Here is a 17409-nt window from a genome sequence, read left to right as displayed (position 1 = left end):
CTGTCTCTGTCTTTGCTTCCCATTGTACCTCTGCGTAGCACCAACCTGGTGGCACAGTCCTCGGCCCTCACAAAATATTCATTGACTGAATGAATGAATGAACTGTGCCAGGTCAAATCCCCTGTGGTTCTCTACTGAAATCTGTATTTCAAGTTTTTTTTTATAATGTATGCCCAGCCAACGTTTTAAGCTTTTTCTTCTCTCTTTCTTCTACCTCGGACTAGAATATTATTTGGCATTGGGAGGGTGACTATATAATTTCTCATCCAGACTGGGACATTTATGAAGGTGAAAGCAAATGCTATCAATGGTTATACAATGACAAGTATAACTAGGACTTTGTTGGGCGCCCCATGATTGCTAGTCCCTCATGTCAGCCTGTCTCCCCTACCTGGGATTTTATGCTTCTCAGAGCAGGGACCCTTACATGTAGGAGGTGTTCCATAAACACTGGTTGAAATTAATGAAGGTACAGTAGTAACTTTAATGCTGATGAAAGATTTACCATATATTTAAATATTTTTTTATTGAGGAAATCTGGTTCCATAATCTGTTTCCCATTTCCTCAAATAGAGTTAGCTCATACTGCAATCTATCAGAAAGTAACTAATTGCCCTTGCGAGAGACCTGGGGTGTGCAGACACTGTGGAAGTGCTCTTTACAGGAGTGGTCTTTCATCTATCGAGGCAGGGAATGAAAGAGACCCACTGTTCTCCCTACCACAACAGGAGGGAAGCAGAAGTGATCAGATTGTAATTCTGGAGAGGGCTAAGGTGTTTGAGGGATGCCCTTACTTAACCTGCACAGGTGATGTGCTGATCAGCAGACGTTTATCTAGACAGTAGTCCCACTCCCAAGTTCCTCATCACTCACTACCTGGAGGCTGACATCTTAATTTGGTATTTAGCTTCTAGCTTTCACTGACTCTGGAACTGACTCCAGAGGAAAGGGCTGTGTGCCTGACACAGAGAGAGTCCTCAGCATGTTTCTGCCAGTGGCTTGAATTGTGACTGACTCAGAAAGTGACACACTGGGAAAGATGCCTCATGAGATTCACTTGCTGTATTCCTGAGATTCTCTCTAAGTGCCCAGGCACGCTTACAATTTACACAGATGTCTACCCTTAGCATTTGGGTAAGAATTGCAGGCATCTGGTTGGGCACCCAACTTCAGAAAGAGTTCGATTTAATCACAGAAGTGGTTTATATAGGCCTCATCTGTTTAATGACTAATATACTGAACTATGTCAGAGGGTTGAAGAGGCCTTGAAGGTCACAAGGTCGAGCTTCCACTTTGTATAGAAGAGTAAAACGAAGCCTGGGGGAAGGGCGATGGCTCAGTGTCTCACCGCGAATCAGTGACAGAACAAGGAGTTTTTTTCCTGCACCTTGCACTGTGGTCTTATTGCTTCATCAAAGTAAAACAAAATGAGTCATTTGTAGATACTTACTTCACCGCTCCATGGTTAATACACAAATAATATGGGTAGCTCAATTTTCTCTCTACAATTTGTCCTACGGAGTAAACTATTATGCAGTAAGCTTCTCTGAGAACAACTAGATGGTGCTTAATTTTTGTTGTTGTTTATTTTGTTTTAGGTGAGCCTTCCCAGTGACCCAAGCTGTGTTGAAGAAATCTTGCGGGTGAGTTGCAACCTTTATTTCTGTGCCTTTTAATAATGAAGTAATCTATCCGCTTAAGCTGTTTGAAGTAATTACTGTTGTGTTTCAATGAGTGCCATCCTGGGGAGTTTCCTTATCCTTATGCTTATCCCAACTGTCTTGTTTCTTACCTGTCGTCTCTCCATCTTCTCACTGAGCTGGTCTTCTAGGATGGCTCGGCTTCTGCCCCATACCTCCATCCTTATCACACACAGCCTCACCAGCTTCTTTCGGAGACTGTCCTTGTTCCATTACCATCCCCTAGCTCTTTGCCTTTCCACTTTCTGGGATCTCGACTCAGCCTCGCTGCTGCCTCCCAGTACACTGCCCATGGTACATGGATGTGGAGAGCATCTATAATGAGGGCATGACTAGTGGTAGAGGCAAGGAGAGAACTGGAAATGATGGCATGTTCTGGAAAGTGTTGCTTATGGGTCTACATCAATGCGTGGGAATGGCAGAGAGGCACAACTCAGTTGAAAAGGGGGCTATAACCTCTCCCAAAGTAAACAAACCACTTTTGGAGAAAGCACAGCCAAGTCAGCAAAATGTGTCTGCCCACTTTCTCTGGTCACTGACATCATAAGGCAATATGGTATCTCAAGCATAGGTGCCATGGGGATGAGTTGCTGCCCTAGCTCTGCCATTTGTCACTTCTGTGACTTTGGAAAGATGACTTCATCTTTCTGAATCTCCCTTCCTTATCTGTAAAAAGGACAATGACCTGCCCTTACTCTCTTATAAGCTACCACATGGTATATAAATGGTGGTTATTGTGATAAGTTATGATCAGTGTAGTCTTCCCTAGGAAACAATCTATGCCAATTACAATTTGGCAACCCCTTCCCTTTCTTACCAAAGTCCCCCCAACTTCCTACAGAGGCCCCCCCACGATGTGCCGTATCGGAAGCCCAGTGTCTGAACCAAATCCTGTGATAATACAACCAAAGGAATAGTAAAGAGCAGAAAACTGTTTACCGTTAATTGAGCCTGCCACTGGAGTTCACCTGTTAGGCATATTCATGTTTTAGCCCAAAAACATCATTACTGACTATTGAAGAGATGAGTCATATCACTGTGATCCGAGAAGAAACGATATGGATTAGGACTATGCTGCCTATTTTTGTAAGATTAGAGCCCAGCTCTCAGTCATCTGTCTGTGGGTCCCAAAGTGGGCTGCACCCTGGGAACTCAGCGACCTGCTCCACCACATTGGGAGGACACAGGGGAAATGCATTCAGTACTTGCTTCCTTGTTGGCCATCTTCTTTAACCATTGGAATAAATGTCTTACTCTACCCTGCACAGTAACTTCGCTTCTCCTCTCTTTCTCCCCTAAGTCCCAGAGGAACACTGGACCCATCTCAAACTCACCATAAAATTTGTCACAATTGAAATTCTCTACTTAAGAGCAGCCTCATCCTGGCACCTAGGTGGTTCACACGGTGACTACGTGAGGGAGCAGGATGAACACCTGTCAGAGGCTGGCGACTCCAGCCTGCTGGAGGGGCCACTTAGAGACACAACAGAATTTCACTTAAACGTGGAAAGAAAAGAAGCATGTTGCCTTAATAAGCTCATAAAAGATAGCACCCTTTGAGAAAGTAACAAAAGTCCTTCTGTTATTCTTGAAAGAGCATCTAGGGAAACACGTCTTTTTTTTTTTTTTTTTTTTCCTCGAAGGGCTATAGTTTGTATAGAATTCGTTTTTTGCAACAACGTTAATGAGTGGGCTTTCCTTTATTGAAGAAAGAAACATTTCACTTCCCATGCTTAGAATAAAAATAAGCTTTCTGAAATTTATGTCCCCAATTTTCTGACTAATTCTGAAATGTTTATAGCCTACACTGCACGTCACAATGGAGTGTGCTCGTTGGACTTTCTGTTTTAAACCACATGTTCACGTTCCTATTGGTTTAGGGCCTTGGAGGCATGTGGAGGGTTCCACAGTAAGTCTGTTGCCTTGTTCCCCATCAGCATCCTTCTTAGGGGAAATACCTTTTTTTTCTTTCTCTTTACCTTTCCCTGACCCCCTCAGTGCTTTCCAAACTGAGCAGAGGCCAGAGTAAGGTCACCTCCTTGATGAGGGGAACGCTGCACACTAGCCCAGGAGTAGGAGGAGCCAGCATCCAGATTCCCTCATGTCCGAGCTATGTTGCTTTTCAGTCTCTTTATCTAAAAAGCAGGCACTAATTATTTCCCCCTCCATCTCGCCGCCCACCTCCAGTGAAGGCATCTTTAAGCTGCGCGTGCTGTTTATATCTGCAACATGACAATCTGAGCTTGTTTGCTCTACCAACTTTCCCACCTCTCTCATCACCCCTTTCCCCCTTCACAGCCTGGCAAGTGAACACTTGCAAACCCACTTCATCTTACACTGGCACAGACTGCTTTGATTAACTAAGTGCAACAAAACCAGCCTTTCCCCACTCTCAGCCTCTCCGTCCTCCAGGCAGTGGAAATACTTTGGCCTCGTGTGTTTTAGTGGGGCCCACTTTTCCAAAATGCTGTCCAAATTCAAACCAGTTGGCTTCCTTTGAAAGCCCCTCTCACTATTTGTCTGACAATGGGCTCAGCTCCCCCCGAGGCCAGTGTATCCCCTTCTCTTTGGTTTGCCCTACTGGTCCTCATAATGTTCTCAAGCCCACCTTGTCTGGCCTTCTAGCACTTTTCCTCTTGCCCTCATGTCCTTGCGAGTGCAATCACATTACAACCAGCTAAATCGACCTGATATGATGACCTTATTTTCCTATAGCAGGTGACTGCTTTTCAAAGCACATGGACCTCCTTATCTTCTTTTGATCACAAAAAGAAAGGTAGTCCCTATTACTTCAAGATATTGAGGTTCAAGGAGGTTCAGTGAACTGCATCCAACAGTGGGGTAGAAATAAAATAGAACCTGGTCATTGTTTTCTAAGTCTAGTAATCTTTGCACTCTTCCTGCTCAGTCATCAGCCACCCTATCACAAGCATATGATGACGGTTTAGTGTGCCTGTAGTCTCAGCTACTTGGGAGGCTGAAACAGGAGGATTGCTTGAGTCAAGGAGTTCTAGGCTGTAGTGCACTAGGCCGATTGGGTGTCCACACTAAGTTCGGCATCAATATGGTGATCTCCCAGAGGTGGGGGGCCACCAGGTTGCGTAAGGCCACCAGTGTAGGTCAGAAATGGAGCAGGTCAAAGCTCCCGTGCTGATCAGTCGTGGTATCGTGCCTGTGAGTAGCAACTGCCCTCCAGCCTGGAAAACATGGTAAGACCCCCATCTCTAAAAATAGTAAATAAATAATAAAAAAATAAAACAAGTTGCTTTGCACAGTGGCTGACATTTCTACAACTGTAAGAACGTCAGTAAAGCAGCATAATTTGTGCAGCTCTTAGGAATTAAGTCTTCCATTTGCCACTCTTTAATATTTTCAAATCTCATCTCAAATAATACCAAAAATGACAATAGCAATTTACTACTAATAGTAAAAGAAGTAATAACAGTAACGTGCCGTCCACCGCTCGCCAGGCACAGTCCTTCAATGGATATGTCTTTGAATCTTTACAACCGTCCTCAAGGATTATATTATCATACTTTATAGCATGGGAAAAAGTGAACTCAGAGAGGCAAAGACATTTGCTTCAGGTCACAGGTCCCCAAGTGTCTGACAGCCATCATGCTATCCATTTCTTCTGGTCCTGTTAGCTTACCTGAATCCATCCTTATTTAATAGGCTCTGGCCCACTATGTCATCAATATCATTAACACTGTTATGGTGTGGCTTCAATAATTAATTTCAGCTCCTGTTGTTTTCATAAATTCAGTTATGCCAGAATAACTTCAAATATTTTCTCCAACAGTCCGGAATTCACCAGCCTATAACACTTTTGTGCCAAACTGACCTTCTCCCACAAAGTGAGCGGAAATAAATTCAGATGTCATTGCTCCTTGTCGAGTGTATTATTGCTTATTATGAATTTTCCCAATCAGAAACTTAAAGGCAGCAATCTGGGCAGTGCAGCTGGGTTTGTGTACTTGCTTCTGTCAGCATGCCGTTTACTCTTTAGAGTCAAGCTGCCCTCACGTGCAAACAGAAATGGAAAATAATAACAACTCTGGCCCCAGTGATGACATTTTGTAGTTACAATTCATCCATCATATTGGGGTTTCCTAGGCTGCTCATCTATAATAATATGGGCACCAGCAGCCGCTTCTTTTTGGAACTTAACAGGGTTTTGTGGGTCCTGGAGTAATCATTTCTGGAAGAGTTAAGCCAAGGAGCGCAGCATGCTCTAAATACTACTAGCTAAGAATGGATGTTCAATGATTATTTGTTCTGAAGTACCATGTTGTATTTGTTCCTAGCAAGAATTTACTTAGAAATACCAACAAACTATCAATTAAATCCTTTCCAGAGTCAAAAATGGAGCTAGAGCGTTGCTTTTAGATGTGATGCTGAACAGATTGCGTTTCCTAGCAAAGTACCTTTCATAGTTGATAATTTCATAGGCAAACATCTGTAAGGGTAATTCACTGTTAATGAGGGATGCTGAATTTGCTAGCTAGGGTTTAGGGAACTTGATTTGATAAACTGTATCTTCTCACAGATTTCTTCCTGCCATATGGTTCAGGTTGGTAAACACCTACGTGGCACCTCTTTTTGATTACAGTATGATCTGTGTTTATAGCATTCTAAATTGTGGTAATTCTACTTATTAGGTTTGTGTTTTACTTTACAGGTTTAGCATAGAAAGAACTTACTACACAAATACAGGACAAACATGTACAGGACTTATTATTTATTTTTTTACTTTTGACAGGGAAACAAATAAAAATGCCCATCTTACAAGGGAGAAAAAAAATGGATCAGGGAACCAAATTGGTCAGACAATTATGTCTGAAAGAAAATGTGATTATATTATCATAACTATGCAACATAATCAAGCATCTTTCAGTGGAATTTCTTTTAGAAATTTAACCAATAATTAGGCAATTGATTTCACATCCTGTCAAATTAATGTATAAATAATGTTCAAATTGGACTCATGCACACAATTTTCTATATAGCCATCTTAAATACAAATCCTTCTGGAATGTTTCAAAAAGCATCAATCTTATTCTAGTGTGGACTTTTAAAATTATAGTTTCTTCAAATGGTAATATAGTATTCCATCCAAGAAAGAGAACAATTGCTAAATGTGATTTAGACTATAAATAATGTTAACGTCGATGAAGTCAAATAAATGAACTAACAAATGATTGTACCCTCTGCTAATCTGATGACTAGTTTTTACCTAATGATACTGGGAACTATGGAAATTTGTCAGCAGGTGAAAATGCCTTTGACTGGGTAAATTATGTGCAGTATTACCTTTTCTGAAGCTAATTCAAAGCACGAATGGACTTAATACGTAGCATGCATATGTGAGGTGAGCTGTTCTTGGAACCAAATTAGCCCATAAGAGATATTACCCATTATTTTCCTTCCAGTAATCATTCCCTGTTTTCTCAAACACAAACTAACCCAGAAGAAAGATGCTAAATTTAATTATAGCAACTATTATGTGAACAATGTAGGTGAGCCATCCGAGGGCTTCCAAATGCACTTAGGCCTGTGAAGCAGTTTAAATATTTTCCTGTGGAATGTGGGGGTTTGCAGCTAGTATATGAGGTGAATTTTAAATGATTTTACAGACGTCATTGGGAAAGTGAGTAATATGAGTAATGAGGTGACTGGTCCAGTGAATCATGGGAACCTGTCAAACATGGGGAGATGTCAGGGAAGAGATGATGTCAAATACCAGTAACTAAGCAACCCAGAATTTAGCTGTCCAGGGAGTGAGCAAGAGTAGCCCCTTTAAAATAGCTGAGTAAATATATGAGTGGCTATATATCTTAGGTGCGCTATAAAAATAAGTCTGTTTTCTGTCAAGTTGTTTCTTTTTATGAATATGGTGATTTATTATTTTCTATTGCATTGAATGGAAGCAGGTGAGAATTTAAGCCATGTGTAGAATTTACACCTGCTTTCTGTATCTTGAGCATACAGAGAGAGTAATGAAACAATGTATTGGTTTGCCAAAAAGCATTCTAGGCTTATCCGAAAGAAGTAATAGCTTCCAACTGTTGTTTGAGAATCAGCCTTTTGGTCCTGGTTGTGCTGGTAGGATTGGGCTAGGGGGAAAAGGTAATACAAAGAACTGTTTCACTTGTATCTGTGTAAGGATAAAACCTGTGTCTCTGGAAAATGCGTTGAGCAAGTGGCCTCTCACAATTGATTCGGTAGGCATCTCCCAGTTTTGAAGTGAAAGCATTAAGGAGAACGAGAAAAACAAATTTAAACTCCATAATTGATCTAACCAGAGAACATCCATAAGCCTAAGTCACAATTTATTCTGTGAAGGTCTAGCAGGAAAGAAGCCAAGAGATGATTCCCATAGCCACGGATTTGAGGCCTCCCTGATCAAATGCTACTTTTCAGGGTGTGTCACACCATGACAAATAAAAACAATATGGGAACAATAGCAATGGAAGTGAAGGTTGGAGATAGGAGGATCCATGGACCAAATTTGGGGCATGTCTTCAGAAACAGGGAAGGTAGGGTTGAATGGAAAATTACATAACAAATTCCTATTCATGCAAAGTACTTTATAGGTGAGATAAAGTAGGCGAGTGAAATGCTTTGTGGGTATCCTGTAGGGTGAATGTCTTTTGATAAGAGAGAAGTAAAGGCGGCGGCACCTGTGGCTCAAAGGAGTAGGGCACCGGCCCCATATACTGGAGGTGGTGGGTTCAAACCTGGTCCTGGCCAAAAAAAAAAAAAGAGAGAGAGAGAAGTAAAGGTCAAAGGCACTCAGTCACATAACCTTGTGTTTTGAAGAGACTTTCTGCTAGTCTGAAATGTAGCCACAGACCTAGCTGGTCCTAGAAGAACTCTTGTCACTGGAAAGTTAGTAATAACAAGAAAGGAATCTCCATGAAATTTATTCAAAAATCCAAAAAGAGAGCAGGTGGAAAAAATGTACTAGGGAAAAAAATATCACTATGTAATAAACTAAAGCTATGACCAGCACGGTGGCATGAATTTGCTAAAACATGAAGCGATTTTCTCTAAAAAACACAAGAGCAAAATCAGTGATACAAGAGCTTAAAAATGCTATTTTAAAAGCAGATAAGTCAAGAGCTGCACATTAATGAATTATGAACAGAAATCATTGTAATTAATACAGTCAAGATCCTTTTCCCAAATGAAATGGTAACAACAACAAATAGATAATTTCTTACCTAACCTCACAGAGAATAAAAGGAGAAAAGCATAAATACATAAACAAGGAATAATAATGAGAATAGCCTCAGACACAGAGAAAACTAAGACTTGTGGCAGTTTACTCAACTCGATACAAATAAATTAAGCAGCTAGATGAAATGGATGATTTTTCTGGTGAAATATAATTGACTAAGACTAATTCCAGACGAGACAAAAACTAAACAGACTTACCACCATCAGTGAAATGAAAACTCACCCCACACTTTAACAAAAACATCAGTCCCAGTTGGGATTCTATGGAGAAATTCAGCAAAGCAATTAGAAAATAACACAATGTAACTGTTCCAGAACAGAAAACAAGAAGAAAAAAATTACAATATTTTTATAGAAAAGCCAACCTAGTACATGATATTGATATCAAAATTTTACAAAAATAGAACATAAAGTGAGCTTATGTAATTTTTAAGAACATTGACACCAAGTTCCTTAATGAAATACTAATAAACAGAAGCAGGTAGGACTTTTAAGCAGCAGTCCCCACCAGAGACTGGTTTCATGGAAGACAGTTTTTCCAAGGACCAGGGAATGTGGTGAGGGGTAAAGGTTTTGAGATGATTAAAGGTGATTGCATCTCCACCTCAGATCATCAGGCATTAGATTTTCATAAGGAGCACACAGCCTAGATCCCTCTCATATGCATTTTACAGGTTTACAGTAGGGTTCCTGCTGCTATGATAATCTAATGCCTCTGCTGATCTAATAGCAGGCGGAGCTCAGGAAAGTGATGCAAGTGACAGGGAGAGGCTGTGAATACAAACGGAGCTTCACTGGCTTCCCCTTCTGCTTACTTCCTGCTGTGCAGCTGGATTTCCTAACAGGCTATGGACTAGCCAAGGATTGGGGACCACACATTTAAAGGATATGCACCATGACAAAGTGGGTTTTATTTAAGAATCATGAAGCTGGCTCAATATTAAAAAATTCATGTGTATTACACAGATTTTTATTTTATAAATAGAATTAAAAAGAAAAATACACAGTCATCATCTTCATAGATGCTAAAAGGTACTTGACAAAAATGAATACTTATTCTTGATTAAAAAATAAATGGAAACATCTTTAATGTAATAAAATATATCCTTCTCAATTTCAAAGCTAATATTGCATTTCATGATTTCATGGGGAAACTCTAGATTTAAGATCAAGACTAGGTGGGTTTTTTTTTTTTTTTTTTTTTTTGCAGTTTTTGGCCAGGGCTGGGTTTGAACCTACCACCTCCAGCATATGGGGCCGGTGCCCTACTCCCTTGAGCCACAGGCACCGCCCAAGACTAGGTGTTCTTTATCACTACTATTATTTAATATTGTTCTGGAGGTTAGCCAAGATAACTGAGCAAAGTAAAGAATAAAAGGCTTTAAAAATGAAAGATAATGATTAAATGTTAATTTATTTGTAAGTTTTATATGATTTTCTTTAAAAACCCAAATGAATGAACTAAAAATATAATTAAGAATAACATACCAATTTAGGAAAGATGCTGTGTGCTAAATAAATACATAGAAATAAATAGTATTTATAAATAAAGCAAACAACTGTAAGATACAATGGATAAAAAAAATCAATGTGTGTCTTAGGAATTCATTTAACAAGAAATGTGTCAGTGCCATATGAACAAATTAAGTCACTATGAGAGACATAAAAGAATACTTAAACAAATGGAAAGGTGTACCATTCATGGATAGGAAGACAATATCACAAACATTTCTGTTTTACCTAAATTAATCTTGAATCCTTACCTCACACCATACAACATTATTTCCAAATATATTAATGATTTTTTAAAAACATGAAATATTAGAAGTGTATGTGAAAGAATTTTATTTTAATTTTTTTAATGTTTAGGTTAAATCTCAGGATGAACCAGCAAGGGTAGGAAGTAGTCAGGGCAAAGTTCAGGGGTTAGCAATTAGAGAAGGTTTGAAACAGTCATTAAAAGAGAGAGAGAAAGCTCTCTAAGAGAATACGGTAAGATTATGAGGCATTTTTCAAGGTTCCAGGTGATATTGAAGACATTATATTTATACAGGTTCCAATCTGTGGATTGTGTAATTTTCTCCAGCAGTGCTCATCACCCAAAGGCCTCTAATTAATGCATCACGAACAGTCTGGAGGCCTCAGAGAGATTGACTAAATCACCCCAAATTGCTTATTCATACAGTTACTAAGTGGTTGACACAGGATTGGAATTCATGTTGGCCTGAATCCAAAGTACACACTAATAATAATACCAAACACTTACGCAGCAGTCTTTTGCACCTGGTGCCGTTATAAGGATTTCACATATAGCAACTCATATAATCACCATACCAGTGCCAGGCATCAAGTACTATTATCATCCTCCTGTTGCAGATAATGAAATGGAAGTGCTTTGAGCTTAAGTAACTTTCCAAATTCAACAGCTCACCAGTCTCACCAGTAGCAGAGTCAAGATCTCAACCTAGGCAATCTCACTCCAGAACCCATGCTTTTAACATTCTACCTTCACCATGAGAATATGGAGCTGAAGAAGTAGGTTTTAAGTGATTAATTACCACAGGGCTCAGCCCCTGACCCAGTGGGTGACAGTAAATCTGGGAGATTACTAATAATTCTACATGTCAGAATCAGGAAAACAATCAGAAAACCAGATGGACCAAATCTAATCAAACAAAGTTTCATAGGAATGTTAACTAAATGATAATACACTTGAGTTCACCAAGGTTTAGAGTAGACAAAAAATGTTTAGCAGTAACATATATACTACTCAAAACTATCTTACTATAAGATAGTCTAGAGCAGGGGTCAGTGGAGTTTCCCTATGTGAAAGGACAGATAGTAGGTGTATTTGGCTTTTGAAGCCATACAGTCTCTGTCCCATCTGTGCAACTCTGTTATTACAGCATGAAAACATCCATAGATGACATGGAAAATAATCATTGTGATGAGTTACAATACAATTTTATTTATAGAAACAGGCAGTGGGCCATATTTAGCCTTTGGGAGGTAGTCTGATGACCCCCTAATCTAGAACATCTAGAATTAAGAAGGGGATGGATTTCCTCTATTCTGTTTTGTTCCATTGAGACAACACTTGATGTGAACAGTATTGATTTCTGACCAGCACATTTTTAAAAAAAATTACATTCATTAAAATTTACCTTTTACTTTAGTTGCAGTCCTATGAGTTTAAACATATGCATGGATTCCTGTCATCACCACCTATAACAGGATATAAGATAATTCCAACATTCCAAAGAATTTCCTCATATTACCCTTTTGCAGGCAGACTCTCCTCCCCATCTCTGATTCCTCCTGATATATTCTCTGCCCCCCTAGTTTTGCCTTTTTTCAGAAAGTATGTAAAAATGGAATCTTACAATCCAAAGTAGATTATTTCACTCTGCATAATCACTTATGTTTTACATGTATTAATTCATTCTGTTCAATTAATTCCTCAGTACCATTTTATTGCATGGATATACCCCAATTTGTTTATTTATTCCACCATTGAAGGGCATTTCTAGTTTGGGGGGATTATAAATGATCCTGGTATTAACAATTATATACAGATTTTTTTGCATGAATGTGTATTTTCCTTTATGTGTGTTATGTACCTAGGAGTGGGATTGGTAGGGCATGTGGTAAGTGTATATTTAAATTTATAAAATTGATACTACATTGTTTCAGAGTGGCTTTACCATTTTGCATTCAGGTAAGCAATGCATGAAAAGCCATGCTCAGCATCCTTGCCAGCACTTAATTTTTCTATTTTTTTTTTAATTTAAGCTTTTCTAATCGGTGTGTAGTTGTATGTATCACTGTGGTTTTAAATTGTACTTCCGAAACGACTAATGATGTTGAGCATACCATCTTTTCATGGGCTTATTTCCAATTTGTGTATCTTTTTAGATGAAGTCCCTGTTCAGATCATTTGCCTACTTTTAAAACCAGGTTGTTTGTTACCTTATTACTGAATCTTGAGAGCTTTTGTTCTATTCTGGATATAAGTCCTTTGTCAGATATATGATTTGCAACTATTTCCTCCCAGGGTGTGGCTTGCCTTTTCATTCTCTTGATGGTATCCTTCGAAGAACCAAATACATTACTTTTGATGAGGTCCCATTTATTTTTGTTTTCATTTTATCAATTGCCATTTTGGTGTCAAGTCTAAGAATATTTTGTCTAAACCAAGGTCATAAAATTTCTGTCCCATGCTTTGTTCTAAGAACTTTGTTTAGGAATTTGATTCATTCATTTTGGATTAATTTTGGTATGTGGTATGAGATGTAGGTTGAGATTTATTTTGTTCATCTTGTTCTAGCATCATTTATTGAAAAAAGTATTTTTTTATCATTTTCCATTGAATTGCTTTTGCATTTTTGTGAAAAGTCGATTGACCATATTGTGGATCTGTTTGTGGACTATTTAGTTCAGTCCATTGGTCCATGTCCCTGGCTTTTCACTACTACCATTATGACTTGATTTCTATAAATATAGTAATCTTGAAAATAGTGTAATATGAATCCTTCAAGTTTGTTCTTTTTCTAAAATGATTTGGCTGTTCTAGTTCCTTTCCATATGAATTTTACAATCACATTGTTTATGTTTTTAAATAATCCTGCTTGAATGTTGATTAGTATTGCATTACATTTATAGATAAATTTGAGGAAAATTAATATCTTTACTTGTTGGACCTCTCAACCCATGAATGTGTGCTTTTCCATTTATTGAGGTTGGCCAGCCCACTTTCAAAGGGACATTGATAACCTATATAAATAACCAGAATATAACATTTTATGCTCTTAATTATTATATCTATGTAAAAACATGTATAAAAAGCAACTAAAGGGGGTGGCGCCTGTGGCTCAAAGGAGTGGGGCATCAGCCCCATATGCTGGAGGTAGTGGTCTCAAACCCAGCCCCAGCCAAAAAAAAAAAAAGCAACAAAAGGAAAATGGTCTGGTATGATAGTTCTTATTTTGTTAGAGTGACAGGGCTATTGGTGAGTTTTCTTCTTATCTATGTTTTCTCGATTTCTATAATTTGTGTTACTATCATAAAAAGTTTTAAGAGGTATGTTGCTGAACTGAAATATATTAGCAAAGAGTAACCAGGATAGTGAGTAGATTCAAGATCTGAATGGCTAACCAGATGACTTAGATTAAACCGAAGGCAATTGAACTAGAAGAGGGAGCAGCCGTGCTGCATGAGGGGCTGCCTTGTGGAGGCCAGGCTTTAGTAGGCTGCATTTGGGATAGGAGGCCTCAGCTAGTGAAACCCAGATCCTCAGGGGGCATTTACAGAGGAATAAGCATCACAGAGACAAAAGCAAGAATGTTCTAGGGAGATGTCATGGTTAAGGAAAAACAGCTCAGCTCTTACTCGCCAAAGGCTCTTGGGTAACTTAACCTTTCCATAGCTCTTTTACAAAAAGTGTAATCATATTGCCTATTCACAGGATTACTGGGAAAATTAAATGAGATGATGCATGTGAAGGCCCTAGAATAGTGCTTGAAATACTAATAAATATTAGATCCTTTCTGTGCCCCATTCTAAGTGGTGGATCTGCCCCCAAATTGAAGGGAGATGAGGTCTTTGTCACTGGAGGTGGTCAAGTAGGGGCACTGTGTGTCCTCAGGATGTAGAGCATAAGCTCCCAAATCCTTGTCTTACCAGGCAAGGCTTTTGCTTTATGCCCCTACTCATGCCTATCTCAGATCTTGCCAGTTCTCTCAACTGTGTGCCCTTTTCTGCATCTACCACAGACTTCCCCCCGCTTCCTGAGATGTGCCATCTCCTCCCTGTTTCTGTAGGTGGCTCCTGTCTCTTCCTGGAGCCGCATCCACTCCTGTCTTTGCCTAGGGACCTCCTCTTCATGCCATGAAAGATACAGCCCAGAAAGCACTGAAATTAATGAGTTAATTTCTCTATCTGTCTTCTCGGTCCCCCTAGCAGTTTTTATAGACTTATACTTGTTGCCATTGTCAGGAGGTAGTCTGTCTTTTCATGGCAAAATGTGAGGTCCATGGTCTGTGTCAAACTCATTACTCTGTCCCTTTGGCTTAGCTCAGAAGGCCCCACAGCTGTGCACACAAAGGTGATAAGTGCAGGTGTACAGAAAGTCTACAGGCCAGATGCAGCATGTTTGTTAAGTGACTTACATTTGTAAAGGAATGATTAGAGAAAATGACCTAATAGTGTTATTTCTACCCAAGGTACAATAATAATTTGATTTTCCATGAAAATATTCTAACTTAATAAGCAGATAATAGTGTTTAGTGAGCAGAAGTCTTACATAAAAATGAGACATTCTAATGACTCGATTTCTTATTTCTCCCAATGATATATTTAGCACCACTTTTTGTGCTCAGTTTTTCCATTGCCATTTTTTTTTTTAAAGAAAGACAGACTGCCACATGCAGCTCTTCTTTTGGATGCGTCTGGAGTCTTCGAAGTTTGACTTCCCGATGTTCTCCTACAATAGACTTTGAGATGTGTGTGGAGGTTGTAGCTGCTTATGTAGCTTTTCCCAAAAGAGTGGTCCTCTGTTAGGAAAGGAGTGACGAGGGAGGAAGAGGACACCTGCCTAACCGCCTGGATCAGCCAAATTAGCCTTGGCAATTGATGGGTGACAACTATTGCAGCCAAATTGTCATCATATCCTCCAGTGCCAATTATAATTTAGTACCATTATAGCCATTTTAAATATTGCTCCTCAGAGTACAGTAATGCAAGCACAATCACTTTAAACAATGACTAAAGGCAGGGCACCCTTTGCTACTATAATGGGACAGATGATTCAAATCTTTCGGATAACATTTTGGCACCATTAACTGTGTTTGTTGTTCATTGTGGTGATAAGAAAGAAGCTTCTATGAGATGTGTTCTTTCCAGCATACTGAGTTTTTCCAGACTTTTTTGTATATGTTTCTTCCATTAAACACTGCAGATTCCCCCCAAACCCACTATTCCTGGGATGAAGACACTCACACAGATTATGTTACAGAGCAAAGACCCTCCACAGTTGGCCTTTGGGAGAACTGGGAGTAAGTGGAAAATAATGTACCAGTGACATTGGACTGGGCATCAAGACATATGAAAGCTAGTCCTGACCCTGCCAATTGTTTACTCTGTGACTCTGGGCTAGTCACTTCACCATTACATCAAGTTCTCCATCTTTAAAGTGGTGACTGTTTGCACTGTCTAATACAATAACCCAGCCACACAAGGCTGGCTATTTTAATTCAAGCTAATGAAATTTTTAAAAATCAAAGTTCAGTTCTTCAGTCCATTTCAAGTGCTCAGTAGCCATATCTGGCCAATAGGTACCATATTCGACAGTACAAAATACAATTTTCCCATTATTATAGAAAGTTAGAGTGAACAGAGGTTCCCCAGAGTATCACCTAAGATCTGCACATGATCTTCATTCTGAGTCTTATCATTAAATAAAGCCGAATTTCATTTTACCTTTTTAGACTATGTACTCTCAACTATGTTTAGAGTCTATCTGAATAATTTATTTCCATCCTAAGGCTTATGTAGATTATATTGGTTAAGTGCTACTCTAGTTCTGAGCAGTGCCCTTGCTATATAACAAAGAAGCAAGATAGAGCTTACGTAGGTAAAAAGAGAAAGCAAATATTCCCACAAAAGAGAGAAGAGAGGGAAATTTCAGGGATATAGCTGGTTTGGGGTCAATGCAGGGACACACTCACTCTCAATCCAGGACTCAAGTGTTCAAGAAAAGTAATAATGCCTTCATTCCGAGGTTCTGGGAAAGAGAGAGCAGAGAAGAGCTTTGAAGAGCCCTTTTAAGAGAGAAATGGACTAATTATGTATCCAAAATATGCATACCCCTGTAATATTCTGAAATTAAAAAAGAAGGAAAACAAATGAGAGAGAGAGAGGGAGGGAGAGAGAAACAGTGCTATAAACCCCCAGAATGATTCATATTCTCTCCCTCGCTCCCTCCCTTCCCTTCTCGTTCTTCCTTTCCTGCCCCTCCAGCTTTGCTGTCTCTTGAGACATTCACCTGAAGTGCATCGTTACAAAAAATAAAAGACTGAGTCCTAAGAAAAACCATTTATTGTTTCGGTGAGGCAGGGTGATTCAATGCTGGAGTTCTGCTGTCTAGTGTGGTGACTACAGTTAATAATACTGTACTGCATACTTGAAATTTACTTGAGAGACTAGATCTCAAGTGTCTCGCTACATACAAGAAAAGGAACTATGTGAGGTGATGGATGTGTTAATTAGGCTTGATTGTGGCAATCATTTCACAATGTATACATATATCAAAACATCATGTTGTGTACTGTAAATATATAATTTTTTGTCAATTATACCTCCATAAAGCTGGAAAATAAAAAGACATTCACTGGAATGTATCTGGTGACAAGGCACATTTAATGAATCCAGGCCTTTCCTTAGAGGCAGGCTCATTTTCTTTGATTTGCCA

General features: G+C 39.2%; 1 protein-coding gene across 3 annotated transcripts in view; it reads left to right on the top strand.

Annotated features, from left to right (window-relative positions):
• The window catches only part of AFF2 (AF4/FMR2 family member 2), a 476026-nt gene that overhangs the window by 292688 nt on the left and 165929 nt on the right, over positions 1–17409 (top strand). For all 3 annotated transcript variants that reach the window (XM_012812888.2, XM_012812886.1, XM_012812887.1), the window contains exon 4: positions 1599–1643. In XM_012812888.2, coding sequence (XP_012668342.1) covers positions 1599–1643 — 45 coding nt within the window. The remainder of the gene's footprint in view (positions 1–1598; positions 1644–17409) is intronic.

This window comes from Otolemur garnettii, unplaced genomic scaffold (assembly GCF_000181295.1).
Source record: "Otolemur garnettii isolate 467f Iridium unplaced genomic scaffold, OtoGar3 scaffold00231, whole genome shotgun sequence".
In the NCBI taxonomy this organism is placed as follows: Eukaryota; Metazoa; Chordata; class Mammalia; order Primates; family Galagidae; genus Otolemur; species Otolemur garnettii.
Note: the sequence above shows the minus strand (reverse complement) of the source record. Positions and strands in the feature narration are given on the sequence as shown.